General features: G+C 39.2%; 1 protein-coding gene across 1 annotated transcript in view; it reads right to left on the bottom strand.

The window, feature by feature from the left end:
- Positions 1-5,805: 5,805 nt before the first annotated feature.
- GRB10 (growth factor receptor bound protein 10) overlaps positions 5,806-26,000 on the bottom strand; it is a 144,833-nt gene continuing 124,638 nt past the window's right edge. The window contains exons 7-17 of the mRNA XM_058805251.1: positions 24,017-24,132; positions 21,951-22,025; positions 18,753-18,890; positions 18,116-18,226; positions 16,775-16,873; positions 15,272-15,349; positions 14,497-14,613; positions 13,560-13,626; positions 12,488-12,575; positions 9,727-9,820; positions 5,806-8,912 (exon numbers count right to left, since the gene is read on the bottom strand). Coding sequence (XP_058661234.1) covers positions 8,766-8,912; positions 9,727-9,820; positions 12,488-12,575; positions 13,560-13,626; positions 14,497-14,613; positions 15,272-15,349; positions 16,775-16,873; positions 18,116-18,226; positions 18,753-18,890; positions 21,951-22,025; positions 24,017-24,132 — 1,130 coding nt within the window. The 3' untranslated portion in view covers positions 5,806-8,765. The remainder of the gene's footprint in view (positions 8,913-9,726; positions 9,821-12,487; positions 12,576-13,559; positions 13,627-14,496; positions 14,614-15,271; positions 15,350-16,774; positions 16,874-18,115; positions 18,227-18,752; positions 18,891-21,950; positions 22,026-24,016; positions 24,133-26,000) is intronic.

Raw genomic sequence — 26,000 nt, forward strand, 5'->3', positions numbered from 1 at the left:
TCAGAGAAAAAGAATTTATTGCTTTCTTATCAGAAGAAACAAACTTCTTCCCGCCTCGAAGGCGCTGTCAGGATTCAGAGGAAGAAGTTGACGATGACCAGACAGAATCCTGTGTTTGAATGGAATTTATGCACCATGTATGAAGTGTATGAATATGCAACAGGTTGTTGTTTTTAAGGATTAATCCTTTGTTAACGGGTGTCCTTTTCCGGGCTCATGCTGCCCAGAAAAACATACCCAGATGTCTGTAACTCTTTGTTTCTATTGCCTTATATTGTCCTAATTCAAACTGTCCAAATGATTATTACTCCAATTGTATTACTATTTTTATAACCATTTTATTACTAGTAAACTTTCAAATTTTTAAAAACAAGTGACTGGCGTTTTTCACATCCCCAAAGCGGGACACGATGCTCTTGGCGGGGACGGGGCGGGCGCCGGTGCCAGCCGTGCGCCAGCGCTGCCATTTGCAGCAGCGGCCCCGCCGGAGGCACCCTGGGCGGGCTTGGAGCTGTTTTAGAGCGGTTTCACAGGAGACGACGCCAAGGCTGCCGCCACAAAACAAAGGAGCTCCAACCAAGGGAGAACCCCGCTCCATCGTGTGGGGCAGGCCCGGGCTGCGCGCCCTCTGCCGGCCCGGGGCAGGCACGGGAGCCCGCCGTGCCCGCGGGCCTGCGGCCTCGCCAGCGCGGCCTGCTCCAGCTCCGGGCCCGCACAGGCCGGGCTCTGTGTCAGCTGCCGGCCCTGATGGGACTTTCTCCAGGATTTAGACTTGTCAGAATCGGAGAGTAGAAATCAGCAAAATGAGGCTCCATTGTGCCCAGCTCCTGTTTGTCAGAGGCGGCCCGCAGCCCCTCAGGGCCCCTCGCAGGGCTGCAGCTGCCCGGGGCCAGCAGGGTGAGCCCCTCACTGGGGCAGGACAGAGCCCAGCCACCTCTGACACCTGCTGCTGGGAGACAGCAGGATCCTCCAGGGCGGGATGGAACCCGGCTGGCACCAGCATTTGATCTCATCGATGCACAGAAATGCTTCAAAGGCAGGTGTCAAGGCGATGGTGCCAGACTTTCCAGTGGTGCTCAGAGTCAGGATGAACATATGCAATGGCCATAAACTAAAACCCAAGTTTCACCTCAACATAAAGAAGAACTTTTTTACGTTGAGGGTGGAAATGGCCGCCCAGAGAGGTCGTGGAGTCTCTGTGTCAAGACAATCAAAACCCAGCTGGACATGTTCATGTGTAACCTGATCTAGGTGACTGTGCCACAGCCATGGGTGTTGGATTGGATGATCCCCAGAGATCTCTTCCAACCCTAAAAGTTCTGTGATTTACTCTTTCCATTCTCTCTCTGCCTGAACAGCAGTGGGTGGCTTGGGAGAGCCTCAGCAGCTCCCAATGTGCCTCCCACTCCTGGCCTGCCTACCCCAGCACAGCACTCTCCCTCCAGCTCCACCATAGCTTTCAGTAAGAAAAATTACCTCGCTTGAGCAGGTGCGTGCCCCTTTCTGTTCCCCAAATGTCAATGGTGTAGGAAAGCCTGTGTTTTACCCCAGGAGAACCCTTTATGACACGTCCTTGTGCACTGCTGAACAAAAATGCCCAAAGATACCCATTTATATGCAACTTTTAGTATAGTAATTTCTGACTTGAAAGGGAGTAGCACCTATTCTCTGTTTAATGCTCAGTCACCTCGAAAGCTCAGTCCCTGTCAATTACGACCCAGTTTTGAGGCTGAATGAAGCCAGACACTACTCTTGAACAACTTCAGAGCCCTGATGGACTCAGCTCTGCTGTGGCAGCCCCCACACCTGCAGCAAACCCTGCCAGTGGCAGGCTGGAGCAGGGGGTACACGAGGACAGGAAAGCTGTTGCAGGCATCCCTTCCTAGGGTAGGGCGGTAGGAGGCAAATTCAATACTTACAGGGCTGTTTCCCTAAAGGCAGCCTCCAGTTGACTGTAGAGCAGGTTTTCTTGGTTGCTCCTCAGGTCTTATGCGCTAGCTTGAGTTGCTACCTTCTGTATGAGTCAGCCCTCATGTGGGCACATAACTGGATCAGATAAAAAGTATCTCTACCTACCTCTCTATCTCTATCTAGGCAGTGGACATGCAGGGAAGATGTACTTATATATATGCTGTCAAGTAATGATTCTTCCCCTGAAGATTGCTCCTGGCACTTGGTGACATATGACCAATGGACTTGCAGAGAAAAAGATTTTTGTAGTTATTATCCATCAGCTGAGTTTTCTCTATCACGATGTGATAGAAGCCCTTTGTGAAGCCATGAGAACTTTTGCCCCGTGCTACATTTTGTGGTGGAAAATACAAGAGATTACATGAGCAGTTTATGAAGAAATATTTTTGGTTTTCCTGAACTGGTCCTCTGCATACTTCAGGTGACTTGTGTATCAAAAAATACCATAATTCTTTTGTTTCTGCTCAGCTGCCTATGTTTATCTATAAATCTATTATACTTGCTCATTGAACTGTTTTATTATATATTTGATTGTTCTTCTGACCTTCTTGTTAGGTCTTCCATTTGTACTGCATCCTAAGTCTCCTTCTCTGCTGTCATTGAGTTCCTGCTCTCCTACACTTTTAGGGGGAGAGGATGCAATCCCTTCCCATGTACATGCACTTCTCTGAAGCACTCTGTTTTCTAGAGCAGGTCAAATGCTTGTTCCAGCAATTGATTTTAAGTATTTTGAGGCAAACTTTGTGAGCCTTCAATGACTTTCACCCTTGTTCAGCTAGCTGTTTTCCCAAACCTTACTATCTAGTGAAAAAATGCCAAATAAGTGTTCTCTACACCAATTCTAGAATTACCAATTTACATTCTTTAATAACTAGATGTGTTGTGGAGTTACTTTTCAGGAAGCTCTAATCCTCACAGCTGGGCTTGTTTCTGTATTTGTTTTTGATTCTGAGAGTGCTACAGCAACCTTTTGAAAACTAGGAGTTGGTAAGAGTGACACAGAGTACATTTTTATCATGCACAAATTCAACAGCAAAGTATCATGAAAGAAATCGAATAAGGAAAAGGTATAAATAATTAAATTATTTAAAGATAGGCTGTGCCTAAGGTATTTTTTTGTGGAGCAGTGATATTGTACACTTTCAGGACTGTGCTTAGCCATTTGCTTTAATCATCATCATTTTTAGCAGTACCATAGTACCAAACTCTCACCTTCCTTTCTTCTGATGGCAGTTGGACAGGCTGTTTTGGAGAACGGGCAGGTTGTAGAGAACACCAATTCCACTGCTGTTTCTCTCCTTGGCAATGCAAGATGCCAGTCCTAATGCCTCTGGAGAATGTGTTTCAAAGGGCAGGTACGATAGGAGTCCATATGTAGAAGTGTCTTCACAAGTTTGGGGAAGAAGAGGGGAAACTGACTCTTAGGGAGTGGTGTGCAGCACTCAGGGCATCACAACACTGTCTTCTTCCTAGTCACACCAAAACCAGCCCTTGGACAATACTGCCCAAGAGTAATTCTTTTCTTCCTTCCACTTCCTTCCCTGTCTCTCTTCTGAGCTCTGAGGAATTGTACCTCTGAGCACAGCCAAGCTGAGATTCAGGGCCCATAAAGCCAGGCTGTATTTTTGCTCAGAGCCAGCAGCTGTTTGTAATTGCATGTTCCTATTCCCAAGTTGTGGCACCAGGATCTTGCAGGCAAGGGATGAAAAACACCTGATTATAGGAAAGCATAACAAACCTGGGCAACTAACAAGTGTTGTAGGACCCTGTTAATCACAGCTTAGTGTCCTGTGTGAACCTGTGTTTCTTGCTAAAACATCTGCTGGTATCTGTGCAAAATGATGAGCAATTAGAGCAGAATTGTCTTTGGGCTAAGGGTTTGCAATGTGTGTTACACAAACAAATTCATTTTCAAGTCTCAGATGTGCCTAATCACAATATCTAATGAACATCATATAGGCCTTGGACATAGTTGTGGTTATGTTGGATTTTCAAATACTAATTAAATTGTGCTTCAAGTTAAGGAGGGAAGACTTAAGATTTAGGATGCAGAAGCAACCCAAATGAAGGCAGCATGGATATTACAGAGGAAGGTATCTTTTCTTTCCATCTGCTGACATTGTCACTGAAGTTTCCAAGATGTCAGAAAAACAATGTCTGAGACACAAAGCAGTCTACAGACTGGACACTGACAAACCAGATTAAAGCATTATTAATTAGCAATAACAAAGACCAAAAGTTCAACTTGAAGGGAAGTGGCTCATCTGGTGATGTTTTTCTCATCTGGTTTTGCAGGTACAGACTGAAGCAACAATTTAGTGTTAAAGGAATCCTAATTTAAGGGTTCTTTGTATCAGGATGAAAGTCCTGCATGCTGTAAAACATGAGTCTGATAGGAATTTATTTACAGGCCCAAATGCATTTAAGCTGTTTTGCCTGGTGAACTTCATGCTAGAATGCTTAATGTGGGATCAGATGTCCGATCATGTCTGTTGTTCTGCAGCTAATGAAAAGAAGCACAAACCTATCAGGCAAGTAATTAAAATCTGTACCACAGACCCACTTCTGGCCCAGACTAATTTTGTACTGGTGATGTTCTGATAGCCCAAGTACCCACTGCTAATGCCAAGGGCCAGATTTCACAGGCATCATTTTGTATCTGCCACAGAGGTGGGCAGTTTGGACAAACATGCCGGCAGCACTACCTTGCAATGGGGCAGGCTGAAATCTTTTTACCATGTTGCTTTTTTTAATGCCATCTTCTTGTCTGTTCCAAATGCAATATGTACAAGAAAGCAGGGTGGGGTTTTGATTTTTATTGTTTGTTTGTTTGGGTTTTTTTTTAAACAGGTTTGTGTAGAATTATTGTCTGTGACTTTTAATGAACATAGTGAGAGTCAGTTTCAATGATAGTATGGCCTCCTCTAGCCAAGCAGGAGATAGGCATCTGCAGTTCCCTTAAGCTTAGCGAAAAAAGTAAGGTACTGCATGCAGGATAGAGAATTCTAAGCACTGTAACATGCATGTCCAGATAGAAAAAAACTTGAGGAATATCAAAATCAACAGGAAGTACTCTGCCTCTATGTGCTGATGAATGAATTTCATCATGCTAACATATGAATTAACTCATGCTGTAGTGCAATATGGAGACATCACATGGAGACACAGCATGCAGAAGCCAGAGTAAAATGCATTAACAAGGAGGAGACAGGAAAGGATTGTGTAAAAAAAAAAAAAAAGTGAAATATTCCCAACCTTCTGTTTTTCTACCTGCCAGAAGAACCACCAAACCCTCCACCCCACTCCTCCACCACCCTGGAATTTTTAAGTAAAGATGTGTTTTGTGCAGATGGTGCTTTTCCACCCAAATTCTGATAGACCACTCAAATACAAGGACTACAGGGGTAAATAATTGCTTTCTGGAAGTACTATTGAAAAGTTTTCTGATCCAACAGCTATCAGGCCAATGAAGTGTTTTATGCAGAGTGTGCATGTTCAATGAATTGTAACTTTATGACCTGAAAGTTGGTCATAGTATGTTCTTCTGACATGATTCTAGCGGCCTTCCCAAATGAATACTATAAATATCATAGCAGAATATCCCCAGTATTTTTTCTCAAACAAAATGAGTGAATAAGTTGTTTGCTAAATAAAATGCAGTCTGTCCTAATAGGAATCTTAAAGACAACAGCCAGAATAAAGGTATCTTGGGGATTGTGTTTTCCTCTTCACACTTCTTAAAAGCTGCTTAACATGACCTACTCAGTTAAGCTGCAATAAGGCAAGAGATACACAGTGTACTGATATATCCAAAGGACGACATTCATTCCAATATAAAATGAATAGCATTGTATTAACGTTTATTTCTAATTACAAGAAACAGAATATCAGTCCCTTATTTGTACAAAAATACCTGAAAGATTACAATTAGGTTCACAAGCCAAAAAGCTATTTACAGTATGAAGCAAAGCATATTGAATAAAGGTTTTGTCTCTTAAGTTAATACCTTTTGCATTCCCTGAAACTTTAAACTTTATTCCATTTTACAGTCACTAAATCTTGCATTGTGACAATATAATTTACGATAAGCAAGTCTTGCCACTGGAAAGGTGCATTGATTGGTCAAACTGTCAGGTATTTAGTGCAGAAAAGATAAGACAAAACATCTAAACTGAGGCACGTGTTTCTTCAAGATTAATTAACAAATAAAAAGTTTTTTGTACTTTAACACCTATCGTAACATAACTTAACTAGTAACCTCATTACCAAAATGGTTTGGCATTTTCCTTCTCAACATATTCAAGATTGCTACATGAAGTATTTATTTAGAAAATAAAATCACAGGCAAAAAGATAAAAATTCAACAGGCTCCAAAACAACCCTGAGCATCCCCTTTACATTCATGTCATTTAAATACAAAAATAAGAGTCAAATGTCCTTCAGTCCTTGGTATTCTGAGCTGGCAGCCAGCTGAATCTGTTGGAAAACTAAGGTGGCATTGACTGTTTTCCAGCAGAAAGAAGACAAAGCAGTGATCTGCTTAAGTAAGATTGTTGCCACTTTGAAGGTGGTCACTTTCTCAAAACAGCTCACTTTAGCTGGGAAGAGTACAAAATACTAAGTCAACCATCTACATACAAAAATCATGGTTCATAGTCAAACTTTTATTCTCAATTTAAATAAGATGCAAAGTTTTTTTTTATAAATATGAAACACTGCAAATACTATCTGCCTACTGGGAAAAATGCATGGTTGTCACTAAGCTATGTAAACAGAAAAACTTAAAACTACAGCATAAATGGTCTTATTAAACTGGTAATGTAGTCAATACAAGTATCTTTTTTCTCCTAATAGGGGCCAAATAGAAGCATGCAAAGTGAAGTCAGACTTAAGTTAGCTTAATTTCAAGGTTTTAAAATACATTGTCTAGAAAGCAGGAACACTCATTTCACTATGTACAATTAAAAAAAGCAAAAACAAAACAAAACAAAAACGGCTTCTACTAAAAACAAAATCAAGTTTCTTCATTTTTAGTATCTAGACATTAAATGGAAAAAAATACTAAATGTGTTCTGTAAACTAAAATACAGTGTTTCTATACCATTGACATAGTTTAAGCTGATATGGACGACTCAGGCAGGTTATGGTTTGTCTTAAGCTATTCTTAACACTACATGAAGACCTAAAAGTGTAGGATTGGTTTTCCTTCTTTACCTTTCAGATGGCTAGGATTTCAAACCCAGTGGCAAATATTAAGGATTAACTAGCCTGTGTAGATAATTTACCATTTTACAAATGCTCCGTTCTGCACTACACTCTGCAAGTTCCCAGGGTGGAATACTTCTCACTGTGGCTAATGGCACCAAGCACTGGGAAGTTATTTCAGTTCAGACAGCTGCTGAAGGAATGGTTGGCTGCAACTGCAGGGTCAAGGTGGGACTTGTCTGACTTTAATACTCATTTATCATCAGAATGAGTTATTGAGTAAACATTAAAGAATTCATTTAAACATTAACAATAAAGTAGTTCTGATGACAAACCAGCACCAGAGCAAGATACATGCTTGTCTGCCACAGGTACTGGTGTGCAGTAGCACACATGACACAGGGATCACCAGTTACCTCAATGGATGATATTGCCAGCAGTTACTTCACAATCAAATCTGTTTCTATTCCCAGCATGTTCCTTCTCACCATGTAAACTTTCATGACCCTACAAGAAGCAGAAGGGTTCAGTTCTTCTTATGCCCTATCCCCAGGAGAGCGTTGTCACTGTAGCTTTACTCTATTGAAAGAGCTCTTTGAAACAGTCTGAAAATTCAAGGAGCTATAAAGCTAAAAACACTGGTTTTAATTTTTTTTTATTTTGTCATACTAAGACTACCTGCAGAAGAATCTTCTCACAAAAAATGGTGGTTCAAATACAAGTGTAGTCATTCAGTCCTACTCTATTTAGTAACAGTAAGGTTTCTCAGGAAAACAGTCAAAAGGCTGTAAAAAACAAACCACCACTCCAATAATAAAAATTTGTGCATAGAATCTAATACAGTCTCTGCATGACTGGATGCCACTAATATACCATCAACATACTACAGCCATAATGCTACAAGTCAACAGTTTTAAGAGTACATATATTGGTGGTATGTTCTTTTAGAATTGTATCCTCATTGCTTCTTCAAAGACACCGGCAGATCATTGAACCTCAGGTCTCCAGAGAAGTACTGAGACATACGCGCGCGCACACACACACTTCTTGATTTTCTTCTAGATCCTTTTAGGCTGAAGCATTCCATACATTTTAGGGTGCAGATTAATACCCAACTCCTGCATGAATTTTAAAAGCCACATCAGCTCCTAATATAGGCTGCATACAATATCCGAAACAAAGTAGGAGTGCAAAAAAAGTGATCAATACAAAAAGTAAACACACTAGTCTTAATTGTCAAGATTATTCCAGGGCAAGAGTTCTTTTCAAAGATTTCTCTTCACACTTGTTCCTGTTAAGTGGCCCAGCCAAGATAGTTTCCAGTTTTGTTTCAAATTTACTCATTGTTTTACAGACCCTCCCCCCATTTTTGGGATGCTGGGACACTCAGCAGCAATCACTCTTAGGTGTTAGACAAACCAGCAATCTTGGTCTGTTGGCACCTGTCGAATCCATCCCTTTCAGAGTCCCAAGGTGCATAATATTTATTTTTTTAACCAACTTACAAATCTGCCAATTCCCCAGTGTCAACCTTCTCTTACAATTACTCTTCTATCAAATCCAGTCTTCAGCAAGAGTCAGATTTGAGGTCATAAGGCCACTCGGATGCAGTGGTGTTTGAGTTTGCAGGGCAAGACTCCTTTGTTTAGTTGATAGAATTCAACAAGCTGGATTAGATCACTGAATTTGGTGTTCCCATCATCCAGACTGAAAAATATCTGTCCATCATCTTCACACTAGGAAAAAAAAAAATCCTTTTCAAGTTAGGCTGCACATGAAGAGATACACAAGTGGAAAAACTCAGAGAGTACCACCAGTGTGTGACATAAATAAATGATGGGCACTCAGCTGGCACTCGGTTGCATAAACCACCCAGTGCCTGCAGTTCTTTATGAAACTATGCACAGGGCTAGAAGAAACATACCTTAACCCAACTTGTAACATTTTGCTTATGAAAGTGAAAATTTGTGGGCACAGTAATTGAAAGTTCTACAGATGTCACTGGCATTCATTAGATAAAACAAAAATACCGCAAAAGGATTTGTTAGCTTTTTGTAAAATTGGCCAGCTAAACAACACAAGAGGGTTTGGAACAATAAAAAGGTCTACATAATCCTAAATTTTTCATGCTTTTTTGGATCAAGATAAAAATCAAATTGCTTTCCAACATCTCTGTGTAATGTTATTTGAAGCTCAACATTATTGGATAACCTCCAGAATAAAACTTTTTAAAGTTTCCTGAAGTTATTCTATGTTTGCTTAAGTGAGAAGGGAGACAACAACTGCTGTTGTCTCTGACAGTCACAGAGAACAAGTTCTGTGCATTACACAGACTTGTGTAATGCAGTGACTTACAACAGTTTTCCAGCAATGCTAACCATTTGACTGATTAAAGAATATTCTAAAGAATATCTGTTTATAAATTTGCTAATGGAAACATCCTTGTTAATTACAACAGTAATTAATAAGAGATCTCCTGAGATGTTGGCAAAAGCTTAATGGTTTAAAATTTTGGGGTTTTTTTATCAGTATCAAAAATAATCTACTTACCGGCAAGATTTGAAAATGCTTTATTTTTTGATGATGGCATAACGTAAGTACAAATGCCTTTGGATTGCTTTGGCTGTCCCGGAGAAGAAATAATCTAGGAGAGAACATTTTAAAGAACAAATTGAATATCCCCATCTGTTTGTTCTTAAATAATCAGAACCACTAAGTAATATTGTGCCACTGCCGAATTCTTCTTTAGTTGCATTAAGAGGTGATTTTGTAACTGGCAATTTACTTTCTACCATGGCTAAGCAACATTAACAGATGAAGAAACAAGAAGTGCAAGATACATGATGGTACTTCTTCCCCTAAGAATGTATCTATGAGGCTTTTTTTAAGGTTCCCTCTAACTCAGCTTTCTACTAATGATTTGTACTCTTATGAAGAAAATGTTATCATTTAATTCTAGAGAAAATCTGCATTTCTGTAGATGAGAAAGTAATATATGGGAATCTGTTCCCACTACAATATCTTGCATCAGTTTGCAGAAATCCAGTGTCAACAAAATTATGTGTTGGTTAAATGGCTGCAATTACACAGAAACAGCTCAATACTTTCTTAAAATTATTTACCAGTTAAGTAGCTTCCAAATTATCAAGATGGGGAAAACACACACTGATTTTTCCTCTAGAACAGTCACAGTATTTTCCCCTCAGCATGTGGAAAAAAATGTACATTAGGTATACAGCTACCAACATCATACACCATGTAGCTGTCACTTTTAAGTTAACCCACAAAACTGAAGTCCTACCCCAAATGGACTTTATTTAACATCCATAATGAGAAGAGGAGAAAAAAAGCTAGATAAAAACCCCTGTGTTTCCTCCCTCTGATATTTTTGAACTAAGGAAGCAGATCCTCTCCATGCCACAGGAAAAAAGAATATACCTTTGCAGAAGGCTTATAGCACAAAGCACAAGTGGATTTTAGAGATGGCTGAGCACAGGACTGGAGCAGGCCTCTTAATTGCTGACCACTAGGCAAGGAACACACTTTTCCAAAGTGCAGTTGAAAGAACTGCTTGTAGTCTTAAGAACCCAAAAGATTTTACTCCAGCTCCTCAGAACTGATTGAGAAATGTCAGTACCAGAAAAATGCACCATCATAACCAGAGTGACTTCAGTAGTCAGGGACAGGCATGTCTTGCCACTCTCAGAAACCATGCATGGTATTTGAACGTTCCATTGTAATCCTAGGAAGACCAAATGTGTGGAAAAGGGACAAAAGCCTTTATAAATTAGCATCCCTGTGAGGGAGAAAGAGCCTGCCCTGTGGTTGCTGCAGTTCATGCAGGTGCCTCTCAATTTTATTTCATCTAGTTGTTTCATATCATGCATGGTAAGCTGGTGGCACAAAGCAAAGGTCTGCACAAATGATGCTGCAGCTGTTTACTCAACCTCTGGCAAGCAACCAGCTTCCACACAAACAGTGGCTACCAAGAGAGATGCACCCTCAGCAAGAACTTCCAGAGATATCCAAGATAGCAGCATCAGTTGCTTGTATACAGTGTTGAGCCTCTTCCATGAACCATCAGGACACTGTTAACTTTCTACCTTCTTTTGTTCAAGAACGCACAGAGCAGGAAAACATAGGCCAGAATTTTCCCCCCTGAAAATCATGATCCTTAGATCTCAGAGCACTTAGGTAACCTGGTTGTTTTGTCACTGCTAGTGGACCTTACTATGGCTAAACTAACCAATTTTTACATTCCACAGTAAGTAAGCTGATTAGGCACAAATTTAACACAGCATCAAACACATGAACACATTTATGAATTCCTCAAGAAGGATGGGCCATCAGATTCCTAAGGCAACAAGACAAAATGAGCCCAAGATTGTACTGTGAGAAAACCAGAAACACAAAAAGTCAGCAGTGCTCCTTTGCTTTCTCAGCTTCTCTTTTCTGTTGAACCTGCTTAGCTAAAAGCCCCTATCTAGCCTTAGACTGGAAAAAACTCCCCAAAAATAAGCAAACACTGCTTGATGAATATATATATATATAAATATATGCACTACCAATTTCTAGAAATGTATTTTAGTCTTCAGAAAGATTAGTGTTGCTTCTGAATAAGAAAATGCTGAAGAAAAGTTTGAACTTCACTGTCTCCTGTGAAGCCAACATGGATAATTCTGAGAGCAATGAAGACAGTGAACTAAGGGCAACCATGCCTTTCCCATCCTACAAATCAACAATGCTGAATGCAGTTCAAGCAACTTCCCTTTGATAACCATAACTCCATATAAATAAGGAAAACAGATGCTCAGAAGATATTTAAATAATGACCACAGACATTTAAGAGAGTGCTGGAACAGGTACTTTCATTTCTTTGCTCTAGAACAGAAATAGTGAGCAAGCACTATTAGCTCCTCTGATTCATGCAGAAGAGCACGGATGGCTGATTATAAATTTGTTGGCAAATGCTTAGGTACAGCTTTGCCTGAAAAATATATCCTCAGTGCATATTACAATAATTAACTAAATTCAAATTCTAACATCATCTAAAACTTGACTATCTCTGTTGGAAAAAAAGAAAGACAATTAAGTGTATTTTAAGATTTTACTTTTCAAATTAAAAGTTAGGATCCACTCCTACAAGCACACACTCTGACTTTTTGGAATCCAGGCAGGTTATAACGGGACTGCTCAAGAATCAGGTTACTAAGAAATGCTCATAAACCTGTAGATTATTACAGCATAAGGTGTGCTCTCGTCTATAAAGCTTACTGTCAGATCATAAATGCTGAGCAACAAGAATACCTACCCATCTACAAGCCCTTGTTGCTTAATAATCCTGTGAGATTCTTCTCTGGAGATTCTGCCGTGAAACCAGTGCTGTGTCCTATGAATAACTGGAGGTGAGAGGAAAAAGAAGGAGAGGATGGTTAAAAACAATTACACATGCAACCATTTTTTCCACATACTAATTATTTAAACATTTTAAAAGTGGGTATAGATCTCTTACAGAATATAAGGTATCTTCCATCAACCTATATAAAAGAGAATCAATATAAAAAATGCATCTACTTAATATACCAAGTAGAGAGGCATCATATCTCCATGTATTTTCCAATTTTTAGATATACAATTAGGTAAAAAAGAGAAGTCTCTTATAATACTGCCTCTCATAGCTTCTTGAATATACTGGGACTAACATTCCTTAGAACTCAATGTATAAGCTAATGAGTTAGAAACAAGTCCCTCTAAATATCAGATAAAGAAATGCACTTTAGATGGTGCTTTTAGGAGTCAAGTTAGCCCCCAATATTTTTATCTTTATTGTTTTGTTCTTCAAATGGTATTTTAAAATTCTGTTAACAGAATAGCAATAGAAAATAGCTGTGTTTCCTCCAAGAAGGCTAGGATATTAATATGAAATTCCCTGTTGTTTTAATAAATTTACAGTCTCAAAGAAATGTTGAGGACTTGCATATTTTACATTTTTCAATTATTATGGAACAAATTCTGTTTTGAAAACTCTCATTTCTACTCTTTAAAGATTAAAAGGTCACTCACTGACTTTCCTTGTCCCAAACGGCAAATTAACTGCTGGATTCTTTTAAATGGAAATACTTATGGAGTGTCTATTTTTACAAAATAAGAGTTTAAAAAGACAAGTCCTAAAGAAAAGCTTGAGTGGGCCATCAAGGGAAACAAGTTCCTTCCATGGTGTCTGTATGGGTAGGCATGTTAATGACACAGGAGCTACCGATAAGGATTGTATTTGACATCAAGGCATTTGTACTACATGGCTGCACTCTGTGTCTATATGAAATGTACCTTTTCTTTACCCACAGAGACCTCTGATACTATGGTTACAAACCATCAGAATTTACCTGTACTCAGTGTGGAAGGATGGAGTGGACTTTGGCTACCCAAGATGTTCATTCTTGTGCTACGTTTCTATAGAGAAAATGAATTACCGTTAAATCCACACTAACGTCTCGGGAGAAGAGAATTAGTGCACATGCAATATAGATTAAATTTACAGGAAACTGGGGGCTGGGCAGATTTAATGCAAGGATGAGAAAAAGAAATGCAACTTTGAAGGGGGCTAATCTACAAGCAGCAGCTCATTTCAGTTGGCTTAAAACACAAGCCAGATGTTAATGATGAAAGCTCAGTATCTTAAAAAAAAAAAAAAAAGGAAAAAAAGACAGAAAAAAAGAAAAGACTGATATGTTTCTGCTCAGGCAAAACACCAGGCACTCAGTAAATCAAGCAGTATTTCCCTCCCGTACATAAAGCACCAGCTAATGCTTCAGTAATGACTCCTTTTCCCTAAAAGACGAGCATGTGGGAAAACTTGTACTGCAGCTGTCTGTCCACAAGACACTATAAACAAGTTACATCAGTTTTCATTGCAAGAGGTCCTGCCTCTTGTATATTCTGCAATTAAACTTACTGGGAGCAAGCCATTAGTCAGAGCCCCAGCCTCTTCCATGTGGGGAAGCATTTAATTTGACATATTCCTCCTCAGAGACTGGTTTTGCAAACTGGCAGTAAAGTTCTGGTGGGTCTGCTTTCCCCCTCAACTTTCCTCTGGACACTAGGGGGACAGAGAAGCAGTGGTAGAAGGTTGTTGTGAATGTGACAGTTTTGCTAAAGATGGATATTGACTTTCAGATCTGCATGCTTGCAGTGTGATTGCTGCAGGTCGGAGCTAAGCTATACTGTGACCAGCACTGCACTAACATCATAGCACACTCTGTGTTTTGGCTCTCAACAGACACTTACTGATTGCAAAAATAGAAAAGAAGAGAAGATAGCTACCCTCCAAGCATGTCCTTCTTCCAAGGCAGCACTCTGTGCTTCAGCAGGATTTTCAATAACTCTTCCTATTTGCCCCGAAAAATCCATTGCTACTAGTGAGTTTTCAGATACACTTCTCTGAAAAGGAATTTTCACTTATTTCAAAAAACAGGGAAAAGAAAAACCAGCTTGAGAGTTTCACTTCAAACTGTTCTGGTTTCAGAAGACTGTCCAAAGTCCTCCTTCAATAGCACAGAAAATACATCTTATTTTTTTCTCCTTTCAAAAGATTCACAGACACAAAAATAGATGTTTTTTCGACTGTATGGGAGTGAGACGATTCAAAGGCTCAGAATAAAATCTGTTTGCTCAAGTTGCCCGCTTGCTCTATTACTATATTCCAGTCATTTTCAGGGCCAGTTGGGATCCAAATATAGGCTCTTCCCTTTTAGGTAGTTAACAGTCAGCTCTTGGCCCAACATATTTTAGGAAATCTACGTGTTAGTTTTGCCAGACCTAAGCTGGCTTCTGCAGAGACAGCCAGATGTCTCTCTGTGCCGTACATCTCAAAGAGCGTGACGTAGCCAAGATTTTTCAATCATGTGGATCATGTAAGCCTAAGATAATGGAGAGCCAACCACAAAAACTGTACTCATGCAAAACATGAACTTTACATTGATTTGCTACACAATGCTCAATTTACATTTCTTAGTGTAAAATTTTCCACTTTTAAAATGCAAAAGCAAATGTATCTTTTCCATCATCATACATCAGTGAGGTAAAGTTCATCACTTACTACTGGAGTGGAAAAGTGTGGAAGCATGGCTTTTCGCTGCTGGGGAATTCTGTAATTCTGATACAGTAGCATTCCATACTGCCAACAGAAACACAAGGACAGTATTATTCAAATATATGCCCTAGGAAAAAATCTGTAGTGATTTCTTAATACTACTTTTACACTGGACCAAGGTCCCAAAGACATTTGCATTGAGTAATAGTGATTGGCAGGTGGCAAAGACTAAATATGCACAAAATGTTTTATTTTAAAAAATACAAGCTTGAGTGATATACACAAGTTATTTTTGCTACTTTCAGCTATGATCATGTTTTCTTTGTAGAACACAAGCTTTCAGCTGAGATCAGAACACACATATTAATCCCCTTCTTTTTACCCTCTAGAACTTAAAGAAATTCTGCACAAGACATTCAAACTCAGTTTTCATAATGATAAAAAATAAGAACCTTTCTAATTCACTAGCTCTTTCAATAAATTTCACTATCACTTTGTACTTTTCCCATCTTAAAAAAAAATAAGGTGATTGAATTCCAGTCATGCCCTTGGTTGAACATGATGAATTTTAGGAACACTTGTAGCTAGGATAGGTAAACAGCTACTCAGTGCCTTCCCTAGAGGCACAGTGCTGAAGGAGAGCAACATTGCTTACTGAATGTTCTAATTGAAACAGTTTATACAATTTCCTAACAGGGTAATAGAGGACTATGGAAAGCTAAATGAGTTGGTGAATAAAAACAAGCGTTATGGACACAGCCTTGGGGCAGAGCCCTAATTTCACTGACTGCAGACCTTTAATAATTTTTTGTGTGTCTTAAATACAAAGTCATTTCTTTTCAGTACACAGGACATAGTAAGGTAGAGAGAAAAACACAGCAGTTTTCAAAACAGCATATTCAGAAAAAGACTTAGAACCAAACCAGAATTTATGCACATTTTCCTATGAAAATCAGGGAGTTCTCTCCTTCAAAGGACACCAAATAGTCAGCTTTCTCCTCAGTTCCCTCCATCTTGATTTTGTTTCAAAAAGCAGTGAAGCTTCCTATCATATTACCAAGAAGTTACATTGTGTGCTCTCAGATATGAATAACTTTCACCCAGATATAGGGTTACTTATTTTTGTTACTTCTTCTAATAGAAAAATGGAAAAAATGGAAAAAAATTGCTAAAGAAATGCTGTTCTGGTAAAGAGAACCACTTACCATTATGAAAACAGTTTCTTTAGCTTTATGATAACTTGAAAATATCTTGTAAGCAGTTTTTTTAATTCATTCTCATATCTCAAATTTGGATCCCAAACTAAAACTATACTTGATTCATATGAGAAGGAATAGATCTTAGTCCCACGCTTAAATTCTTAAGTGGGACAGGTCTGCTTGGCATTTTGCTCTTATCCATATTGTTTTGGATCAGATGACATTTAAGAACATATAGATAACTTCTCATTAACAAAATAATAAGTGCCACTTTAGGTGTAGCTTTGTAAAAGTAGGAGAGATTAGGTACCTTGAGGAGTCGAAAGGCAGTCATCCAGCACGTCCTGCTTTGCTCGTCTTCAGCACACAACAACCGCAGTTCCTTAGTTTCGTTTCTCACTCTGTTTGGCTTTAAAGCATTAGAGGGAAGTCAGATAAATTCATGAGAAAACCAACAATTAGAATCACTGTAAACAGGGTAGAGGCAGGTACAGTACTAATCCAAAGAACTAGCCAGAAAAAGCTCCCATCACACTGAATTTAAAGCTCAGGAGAGGCTGAGCATGCTCTGAAGGAAATCACTTTTTCAGCTGGATCCAACAAGATCAAATGTTGGTGCCTCCTGACTTTCAGAAGCTGGGGTCATTGATCCTTGTAGGTCCCCTCCAACTCAGGGTTTTCAATGATTCTATGGTTTGAAATAACCTGCAGTCCTAGCAGTTTATAGGAACAAGGTACTCAGGCCATGCTAGAATCAAACCCAGGCACTTAGTTTTATTGAGTTTGGTAGTTGGAGGGTTTTTTCCTGTTTTTTGGGGGGATTTTTTGTTGTTGTTATTGTTTTGTTTTGCCTTTTTTTTTTTGGTTTTGTTTTCAAATCTGTGAGAAGTTTTATACGCCTCCATTTTGAAATGAAGAATGAAAGTTTCCACAACTGAGGGTAATTGAAAGTTTGCTTCCACTAGTTCAGGATGTGTCCTGCATCCAGTCTCTTTGATACAAACTCTTGCTGTCTGGCTCTGGAACGGCTGCTAGGAAGGAGACTACTTCACTACTGTCACAAAACCAGCTCCCAGCCTTATTTTCTTCTCAGAAAATTACACTTTTCAAACCTTTGAAATACCTTCCAAATAAATCTTTCAGCACAACAGTTTTAAAAATCTTCAAAGGCAAATGGTTATTCTTACATTCATGTTTCCAAGACACTGTTCCTCTTTAAATAAAGGCAAACTTCTGGTCCACAATAATGATAAAATTGCACTCTATCAGAGCTTGATCCTTTGCTGCTATTTGGTTTTGGTGCTTACTGTCCATAGAAACTTTTCTGTTTGATTAGTGAACTTGGAAAAAGCTTTCCACTGTGAGGTGAACCAAGGCCATCTCACAAGCACACCATGCTTCAGCTCTGAGCTGCTCTTGCACAAAAATTTCCCAAACCAAAGGAGCACCAGATAAAGTGTTAAAAGTGTCACAAAAAATGATGACAAGATTCACAGGACATGCCTGCCAAACGAAAGATGTTAAAGATCAAGTCCTTGTGACAGAAAAGGCTTGCAGAGTTTTACACACAAATCCCGTTTAGCTGGGGGTTGGGGTGACTCAGCTACCAACACCGTCTGGAACTTCGGAAGAACTCAGTGAGAAAATTTACCTTTATACAAAATCCATACTCTGCAGGGGCATTGTACAACTTCTTGCCTGCTATCAACGAGAAGATATTGCTGTCTTCTAGGTCAGCCAACAATTGCAAATGTCTTGGTTCCTGGGGAAGTAACATGATTTAGCAGAGGTAAGTGGAAGGTTTTGGAAGATGTGCAAGCTCTGAAGTCTCTCCAGCCCAGCCTCCAACAGAGGGCGGTGCATGAACACTGCTCCTCTCCCAGGCGGCCTCCAGTGGCCATGGCACACAACCCTTAAACATCAGCCTACCAGCAGAAAGTGCTTGGTACAGGAAGCTCACAAAATGCTTATGCAAACCCCCCACATTAAAAATGGCCTGGCCTATTACATTGGTCCAGAGAAATCTGAAGGTTAGCACAACTTTAGTGGCCACAATGATGTTGCCTGGCTGGTTTGGTTTTATTTTATAATGAAACTCTGTGGCTGTGTTTATGCATTGAGAGCCCAGGGCTCAACTGTCATTTGATCATGCCTTACTCATCTTTTTCTGTGGAACAAAAAATGGAAACACTGTGTGGAGATTTTTAAAAAACAGCAAAAAATACCCACTGTAAAAGCTGAAAATGTTTTCACATGCTAGAACTGTGCAACTTCTTTTTTAATCTTACCTTTGAAGTTCCTTTTGTAGAACAATAAAGTCCTGATCTCCTCAAACACATAAACAGTTTCTTCCATGATTTCCTACCCAGTTCTTTCACATGCAAGAAACCTTGAATTTCAGGGCAGCTACTGGAGTTTAAAAAGTTCTGTTGGAGAGGAAAATGTAGATGAACATTGTATCCTATGGATGAATTGTAAAATTGTCACTGTATTTGCAGAATAGAGAATGAAATGGCAAATCACTTTGCTGACTTGAGGTGCAGTTTCACACTAGGCTTAAACTGACCTAGATGTTTAATCTGATTTACAATCAAAATGTATATTCCTGCTCTTCCATTGCATCTAGCTGGCCATCTCCTCCTGCAATTGACACCTTCCTATTCTCTGCACCAAGACTTAAATCTCAAAAAACATAGTGCTTCTCTGTATTGCCCTTCATCTTGCACCTGGCCTGAAGGGAGAGAAACTAAGCTTATTAATTCTTAAAATAATACCTTGTCACAGCAATTTTGGCAAATTGCCTAGCTTGGAAACATTGGCCAAAATCTCCATCTTTATCCTCAACTTTTTGAAAGGAAGAGCCTATTTAGGGATTTCAAGCTGTCTCAAGACAAGAGGCATAACAGACAACAGGGTATTTAACTGAAAATGAAATGTAGAGCAGTCAAGTAAGTGCCAGCAATTATACCAGACCTCAGGATTGAAAAGCATTAAACTTCTTGACATAAGTAGAGGAACCATATACAAAATAATTAGATTTGTGATATATCACAGGAAGGAAGAATTAATTATGGTAGGAGAACTGACGGATTGCTCCCTTATTACAACAGGCCAGGTTTTTAAATGACAGAGGGCTCAATCATTAGGTTAAATACCAAATTAATAAATTCAATAAGTATGAAGAAAAATGCATCAACCTGGTTAGCCTAGATGTCTCAGCAATTCTTCAAAGTTGTGTTTTGGTATGGACATTGCCCTTAGGAAACAAAACCAAAACCAGCGTCCTGTGTCAGAATTCTTACTTCCATTAAACCCTATTTTTTTTTCCAGTGTTCCTCCTCATCTCATCTAACAGAATGGGAAAGAACAATCAATTTTCTTGCTGTTTGTACTATGAATACACTGGTCAGCTGTGAAAGGGAAAGACCAAAAGAAGAACAGATTCTTTTTGTCCAGTCAGTTAAAACAAAAGTAAACTAAGATGGCAAGGTTTTTTGCATGTTATAGCCAGGTCAAGACTAAGGAAAACAGATCCCAATGATTTTAGTGCTATTGTCATGACTAAAAATATTAGCTCTTAATGAAGTATATGATATAATAAGATGATATTTAATATTCTTCCCTGTCATGTGTATAATTAAAACCAGCAAAATGGGTCAGTGTCTAAGGTGGCCTCAGATGCAACGTGCTTAATGACTACTAGGCTGCAGGAGGTTTACTGTGAATAAATTACAACTGCCATTGAAATTCTGAAAAATGGTTGTGTGTTTCTCAAAAGAAGTACTTAATATAAAAATTTTAACAAAAGGAATTTTTTATGGGTAAACAACGAACTAGAGGGATTATGATCACCCTCTTTCCCCCACCCTCTTGTGTTGTTAACCTCCAAGACTTTTGCTTCTTCAGGACTGTACCTTCCTGAGCCTTCCCAGAAGCAAACTCATACCTCATGGGGCTGTAAGGTTTCCTTTTGCTACCACTTGAGTTACCCTCAAAACTTTTCCATCTTCAAGGACATCTTGCTCTTTTTGGGAGTCCTGCTGCTTGTATTGATTACTAAATTAAATTCTCCATTCTAATTACAGGAAGAGGGTCCAAGGTGTGAAAACCTCTCTTCCTACCAGTCTATGGCAATGCCAGTCCATGCCAGTTTTGGTTCCTGATTACAACCTCACTGCACTTTTATAACTTTCATTTATAATTCCAGAAATTGGCTTGATTTTTTTTTGTTTGAATGTTTCCCAGATGTAAGTGGATGCTAATATTTTAAATTCTCCTCAGTGAATGTGGAACCAGATTTTAATGGACTTTGGCATGTTATGGGACAGAATGAATGCACTGGATCAAAGGTGAGTGGAAACTTGTCTTAACACAGAGTCAGTGTATATTTGCAAAATGACAGAAATCAAGCTAAAATCAGTTACTCGTATGCTTATATTCTTCATATATTTGTGCTTCTGCTTTATAATTTGTTATTCATGATACTGTCCTCCAGGCATCATGGTCATATGTTCTTAGTACAGTACTTCTTTAATAAATTGTGTTTTAATTTTGCTCTGGAGTTGAATGTCTAGAGGTTGAGAAAACAAGTGAAGTGAAAAGGATTTATAGACTATGGGGCTTAGATTGGAGTGCTAAAAATTGAGAGATTTAAGTGAATCAGTTACTGGTCAGAGGGGTAGCCCACTCTCTAGCACTATCCTTGAAGGCAAACCAACTATGCACCACTCCCATTCCTTTATGAGCAAACAAGAAACTGTAGAGTGACACCAGAACTTCAGCACAAGTGCAGCACACATGCCACCACCACCACACAGATTGCACAACTCTACCAACACATATGCATAAGGAACACACCCCTGCAATTTAACCTGGGGAGCTTTAAATGGGATTACTTTGCAAATACTGTGTACAAATTCCTACTTGCACTTACTTCTTAGGGCATTATTTTTCTACACAAAAGAGCAGCTGGTTGGCTGAACCATGGGGAAGTTGGTCCTTATTGTTAATTCTTGCCAGGCACAAACATGGGACACAAAAAGCAAAAGCAAAAGCTCTCATCATCTCAAACTCATCTTCTAATATCCACCTGCATTTTTACACTTTCTCCTGTGCTATGATGTGGAGTACAGAAGAGTACTTCTGTTCTGCCTTTTATAAAAGGTATATTTGTTTTTCTAGAAGTATTCTTGCCAAGGCTGTTTGCGAGTAACAACAGGTGGCTAAACCAGATACCCACAGAGTAAGCTGAGTATTAATGGAACAAATATGTATGACCACAGTTATGAATACTTTGTGTTTACAATTTGCACCTCAATGCCACTGGTCAAGATCTTTGTCAGGTATTTGACATTAGCCCCAGATGCTATTTCACTATACTGGTCTTTCTCTGACTATTTTCCACACCTTTGAATTCTCTTCCTTCCTGACTGCCTCTCAACCCCTTCCCCTCCATCTTCTTTGTCCATACAGATAATTTACAGTACCTGCAAAAGTTGTGACTGTGGGATACTGCCATTTGTTTGCTGGCACCAGGCAACCATTTGTTCGGGAAAGAAATTCTAGACACAAAAAGAAGATAATTGCAAATCACATTATATTTAAACACTTACAGAGAACTAGTCACATTTTCTTACAGTCATTAATTTTTTGGAACTATCACTATTAAATCAATTTGGAGATCCCCTGACACAGAAGGTAATACTAGGGCTTTTCAAGTGCAGTTCTTCCCCTCCTTCTGCTCACCAGATGCCCATGCAGACAGATTGTGAGTTTTTAAAATATCTGATATGTAGCATTTCCTAAGTGCATTTTCCTCTCACTTCCTCTTCTACCAAGAACTTTTGGGGATCTCTAACAGCCTCTACTTTCTTGGGAAGATAAGGATGAATTGTCCTGCAAGTTGAGTATGCAGTGACTCCTTGCTTATTGGACCAATTACTTGATTTCAGATTTATTCCTCCAGTTCCCCTTTAATCTGCTATGTTTTAAAATTCCTGTATAATTTGGTACACTGAATTTACTATACACAGCAATGACAGGAAATCATTCTTGAAGTTTTTAAACATTATTTGAAGCATGAAGACATCCAGAAATGCCTGAAATAAAACAATGACTGATTATAACAAGATGAATCACAACAAAAACATTTCCAGTTTAGAACATTTGTCACTCTTCCGGCAATATAAATTTTAGTCTTTAGGGCATAAAGAGAAGGGCTGAGGAGGGATCACCCTTCTGCCAGGTAAGTTGCACAATGAGTTATGAAAGCTAACATTTACCAGCCTCTCTTGAGTAGAAACAGTGCCATATGGCAACAGCTAATGCAACGGATAGGGAGCCTTCGCATTCTTACACCACAAGAATGATTTATTCTGTGATTGCAGGAGCCTGGGACTGAATGCCAAGCATTCTGGGTTTTACTCCCATGCTCTGTTATTAATTAAAATATACCACATGAAACTAATGCTCTAGCTCCTATGATACCAAAACTTCTGTACAACACTCAGATGTTCATGGGTTATCAGATGGTGAGATCAACAGAAATGAAAAACTAGGAACACTCCATGTACAGAAACGTTTCACAGAGTAAGTCAAGGCACAGACTCTGAAACAAGCACCAGCAGATGACAAATGTACATGCAAGCACAGGTGTGAAGATGCAGCAACTGTGCACTGGCATCTAGAGCAAAGGCATGAATTTATCACCTGCAGTTACTTCAGCAATGTGTTTAAACATGACCTTGTGTATCTTTTTTCCTTCTCACACCCCAGATGCCTGACTGGCCCAAAATCTGTTCTTACCTAACCACCTCTGGATCACCCTTCCTCAGCTATCTCAATAGGTTGCACCAGCTGAGGGTGGTTCATGACAACAGTCTGTTCCAACATAATTGTTTGGATAAAATGTGAAAAAGTCTTCCTCAGATGAGCAGTTACACAGTAACCAGCTCAAAATGACAACATTCAAAGGATCCTAGAAATCCAGGAATAGGTATGGCATGCAGTAGTTTTCAAGCATGGGTATACCAGGGATATAGAGAGGACAAGCTATGGTGATCAGTAAATGTGGCAGAGCACACCAGTAAAGCACAGCCATAGGTGAAACAGTGAAATTCCTTGTATGGAGTAAGTGCTTTAGGGGTCACCCAGATGGGTTTGTTGTTTTATTAACTATTACAGGCAGAAATGAAAAGGTTTGGATACTGCTTGTTACGTGATGAATTTTCTTCGAATCAAGGAACTTTGACGATAATGAGTAAATTGCGCTTCTGATTGTTTTTCTTGAACTAATGAAAATTTCCCTGTCTTGGTCACTCTCCAATGTAACTACAGACATTTTGAAACAACACTTTGAAAACACTTGAGGTTTTTAGGCTAGGAGGAAAGTATAAGGAATTTAAACATTGGTTAAAATTTCTTTGGAAAGAATTCTGTTAGTTGGTTGCCTGTTCTTTTTATAAAAAATGTTTAAGACAGAAGAGTGGCCAGCAATCCACAGTTATTGCAATCCACCCCTCTGTGGTGTAAACAACTAAGTAATGAGACTCACCATGGGATTTTTGAAAAATTCGTATTTTGCGTAATTCTTCCTGAACAAAAATTTACTTTCGCTTCCCATGGTGGATTCAACTTGAACTATGAGCTCATGATCTTCCAGGCACCTCTCTGTGGAAAAAGAACACCATGTTAACACACAGCCAACCAGCAGGAGTGAGACCAACTAAGAACAGAAGTTAAAACAACCCAGTGTAATTCCATTACCTTTTAAGAAATTACCAAAACACATTCTAACTTTCAAACCATACTGCCATGAGGCAATACTTTACTTTGCAATGTATTATAAAGTTTAACATTATATGACAGTGTTCTTCAAGGAATTCCTATATCAGGGCTTCATAAGCACAGACTTTTGAGAAAGGAATAGATTTTTTGTGTGTGCAGTAGCTACAATAATACAGACAAACCTCTTCTTTTGCCACTGGTTGTGTGCTGTGGAACTGGCAAGGTGGACAGGTTTAAGGGGGAAAAAAGTTACAGAAAGGCCACTGTTAGGTCTTGAACTATCACAGAAATACAGCGTTGTATTTGATCACACTCTATAAAACCAGTCCATTTCAAGGTGAACTTCAGGCCTTTATTGTAGATGCTAGACAATGGGGTTTATTATGAAAGAGGTCACAGGATCTACTTTACAGGAATACTGACAGAGACAAATGTTTTGTACACATGACAGGGCAATTTTCTGCTCTAGATTTGGTTACAAGGTAACTGCCCATAACCACCACTTCTCTGGTCAAAAGAATGGCACATCAAAGCATGAACAGATAGCTTAACAAACCCAATTCACTGAAAGCAGTAATTCGAAAGAAGGCAACTGGCTAAGTGTGCACTACTTAATGAACTCATTATCTTGACAAGTCTTCAGAACTTTCTCAGAAAATATTTAGGTATTTTTCAAAAGTTTTAACTAGTCAGTGCTTTCATGCCTTATGTAATACAAAATTTTAAAATTAGGTCAAACAAAACATAACTTTTGCAAAACTTTAAACAAAATTCCTGTGACTTGCTGACCAAAGAAATTTGGAGAGTCCCTTACCCACTTTGTGTTCCTGCAATACTTGTATTCCTACAGTAAGAAATGCCAGAGTGCCATCCAATTTCTCTTGGGGTGATTTCAGGATAAAAAGCAAGCAGCCATTGGCATCCCAAAAAGAGCAAGCTCTGGAATACTACTTGAATTGCTGAACTCAGCAGATTATGTGGTGTTCTTTGATTGAAAATTTAACCTATGACTGAATAATCCCATGGTCTTTTTCTCTTTCACTCAGTCTGTCAGTCATCACCAGCTCATTGACGACTTCAGCATTTACTGTGCATTTGTGATGTCCAGCCTTGCTCTAAATTGTGTTTTCAAAGGGGTTAACATTGACAAACCTCCATAGTGGGCTGCCCTCAAACAAAGAGCTGTGTCTTAGTGCATCAGGTGTAACAGCACTTTGAAGGGATAGCTCTTTGACTAATGTGCACAACAGTACTGCTACAGGGAGGCTGTTAGTAAAAGACATTTGGCACTGCCTCAGCAGTCATCACCTAAACCTACACATTTCTAGGGGCTCTGGAGGTAAAGTTTCAGGTATTGCTAATCTGGTGCTACTACCATGGTTTTTAAGCAACTGGTGAAGTCAAATCTCCTCCACATTGTGATGAAGACTGTGGGCCTATGAGGGTGAAGGGCCTATTTTTTAAATTATGCTTCCTCCAAAAAAACATTTAATTACATTGGTACGAAGCTTTATCACAGCATGAACCCCGAAAGATCACGTCCTGTTACAGTCTAGTTCTGCCACCACCCAAAGTTGTGGTCTTTGCTTTCCTAACACATTAAAAATTGCTTGCCAGGGACAAACTCTTTATTTTGTTCTGAGGAAATGAAGTACAGATGAACATTTGTCAATTGGTTTTATATTTCAATGTTTAGTTTGTGTAAATATACTTAGTGCCTGTTTCTTGGATGCTTTAGACAACTGACCTAG

Source organism: Ammospiza caudacuta, chromosome 1 (genome assembly GCF_027887145.1).
Source record: "Ammospiza caudacuta isolate bAmmCau1 chromosome 1, bAmmCau1.pri, whole genome shotgun sequence".
In the NCBI taxonomy this organism is placed as follows: domain Eukaryota; kingdom Metazoa; phylum Chordata; class Aves; order Passeriformes; family Passerellidae; genus Ammospiza; species Ammospiza caudacuta.